This window comes from Penaeus vannamei, chromosome 9 (genome assembly GCF_042767895.1).
Source record: "Penaeus vannamei isolate JL-2024 chromosome 9, ASM4276789v1, whole genome shotgun sequence".
Classification (NCBI taxonomy): Eukaryota; Metazoa; Arthropoda; class Malacostraca; order Decapoda; family Penaeidae; genus Penaeus; species Penaeus vannamei.
This window is the reverse complement of record NC_091557.1, coordinates 36,148,547-36,151,046: the sequence shown is the minus strand read 5'-3', so window position 1 is coordinate 36,151,046 and position 2,500 is coordinate 36,148,547. Positions and strand designations below refer to the sequence as shown.

General features: G+C 39.7%; 1 protein-coding gene across 1 annotated transcript in view; it reads right to left on the bottom strand.

The window, feature by feature from the left end:
• Positions 1–2,500, bottom strand: part of LOC113820075 (uncharacterized) — a 17,070-nt gene that overhangs the window by 13,740 nt on the left and 830 nt on the right. Inside the window, exon 1 of the mRNA XM_027372334.2 lies at positions 684–2,500. This exon is cut by the window's right edge and continues 830 nt beyond it. Within this exon, the coding sequence (XP_027228135.2) occupies positions 684–2,500 (1,817 nt within the window). The remainder of the gene's footprint in view (positions 1–683) is intronic.

Here is a 2,500-nt window from a genome sequence, read left to right as displayed (position 1 = left end):
ATTCCTCAAAAGTTGGCTTAGATATGTGAAGCAAAGGCATGGAGGGGAGGACTAACTTCTATATGGATGTGGTGATAAAAACATTATGATACAGGGTGCTAGGTGAATCACTTGCATACTTTGTGTGCTGTACATTATGCTACATACTACATTTATTCTACAAGTACAAATTACAGTAATACCACTGCAGTTCACACACCTTTGTGGTAAGACACATTAATAGTAACTGATATGATACTAATGATTACTTATGATTTACATATTTTAGGTTATATACACAATAACCCTAATTAAGGCAATTACAGCAGTAGTAGTAATAAAAAAATATTAACAAGAGTAAGAGTATTAATAACAAGAATAATAATCAATAACTGATAATAACAATAATAATAATCAATAACTGATAATATCAAGTAATAATTACAATAATATGAATGACAATGACATTAATAATAATAATAATAATAATAATAATAATAATAATAATAATAATAATAATAACAATAATAATAACAGCAACAACAACACTAATAAATAGATCAGTATAATGATTTAACATGAAAAAATAATGATAAATATAAAAGGCTGAAAAAATGTAAAAGAAAAATAATCCTTTTTCTCTTATTTCTAGTAACAAACAAAATAAGGAGACAATGCACACTCATAGTTTCAGAAGTACTTACACTGTGATTTGTCAGGTGAGGTGATGACAGGTATACGTGAAGCTCTGCCATCTGTACTAGTAGATGGTGGTGAAGAATCTATCTGGGTTTTCTGTGTAACTAAACTGGTCTGTATGCCTTTGGCAGTTGTTAAGACAGCTCCTGATGTAACTGGGGGCTTTCCTGTTAGCCCCGAGGCTGAAGCAGTTACAAAAACTGGTGCAGTTCCTATTAGAGATGACCCAACACTGTTACATGTAACAATAGCATTACTTGCATTTGGACTTAAAGCACTTGTAACAGGAGTTGATCTAGCAGTTACGACAGCCTGTCTCAATAAGGCAAGTTGTCCCTGTTGCATTCTTGATATAGGAGCCTTGACCTCCTGAAGGACCTGGTTTATCTCAAAATTTTGAGGCCCAGAACTACCATCTTTCCCTCCAGTCTTAGCCTGGCGGGCTGCCCCCTGATGTACTTCTTGAATTAATCTATGTGCTGTGTGTGCTGAGCGTAGCAATTGCTGTGGAGTGAGTCCCAGTGGTTCTAGGTGTGGCTCCTGAATACTTGAAACAGCCCTAACTAAATCACAGGTGTTGATCTTGAAGACAGTGTGTTTTTTATTGGATGAAACAATGTTGACTGTTGTGAGATTTGCTTTACGATCTACAGTAATTGTTACATTAGCAGTACCAGGCTTGTTTGGAGGCTGTACTGCAACTACTTTCAGAGGAGTCAGAGTTAATGGAGTACTTTCTTTTGGAGGTCCAATGGTCTTGGGTGCCAAACTGTTTGGCTGAGGTGCCTGCTGCTGGATCTGCTGTCCTGGTGTAATAAGGGGTCTAAGAATGAAGGCTGGTCTTGGCAACTGTGCCCCGCCTGCTGTTGTGGTTGGAGTTGCATTGGTGGGTACAGCAGCAGCTGAAGAAGAAACTGGTGGTGCTGCTAATCGCAGCTGAACCATTCCAACTGGCAGCTTCTTTAATTCTGCTCTAACCAGACCTGAAGGAATTTTAAGTAGCCCTTTTGGAGCCATATTGACGGATGTGGTAGTAGTTGTAGTTGTAGTAGTCAGATTTACCATTGTACTATTGACAGGAGTGTGTATCAAGTTACTACTGTTGGTAGTCACTGTCCTTGACATAATATTATTTATGTCACTCACATCCAATATTGAGATAGGAACAGAGGTTGAATACGCATGTGAAGTTGCAGTTGACAGAGTGGTTAGTGGAGGTGGCATGACAGTTGATGTCTGCTGACTTAGAGAAAAAGTATTGGGTGAACTCTTATCCTGAGATACTTGGTTCTCTTTGGGTTCCAGTTTCACTAAAAATGTTCCAGGTGATATGCTCCTTTCTGGCTTTGGGGGAGTTTTGTTTAGGTTCTCAAGCATGTCACTTGCACTTGAACTCTCGATCTCCAGTGTATCATTTGAGGCATCCATTGCTAATATGCTTGAGAGCTTGCTGTCAACCTCACTATTAGGACTAGCAAGGATATCTTGTGGCAGGGTGCTGCTGTCATCGCAACCTCGTGTCCCAAAAGGATGAAAATTAAAATCCTCTTCAATCTGGTTTGTAACCTCCCTGTTCCTCTGGCTCTCAGCCTTCACTGGGGTTTCATCAAAACCCAGTGGCCTTGATGCCATATTTTCGATTTCCTGTGGACTCATGAGTTTAATTGGCTGAATGTTCCTTACCATAAGGTCAAGCTCGTCAGTGGACTCCTGGCTTGTGCTTGCATCCTGTGTGCTTGATGACAGGGGGTCACTGCATTCCATTGGCTCCGGCAGAGATTCACCCTCTCCAATGGTTGATCCTGAACCTCCAGTTTCCTTC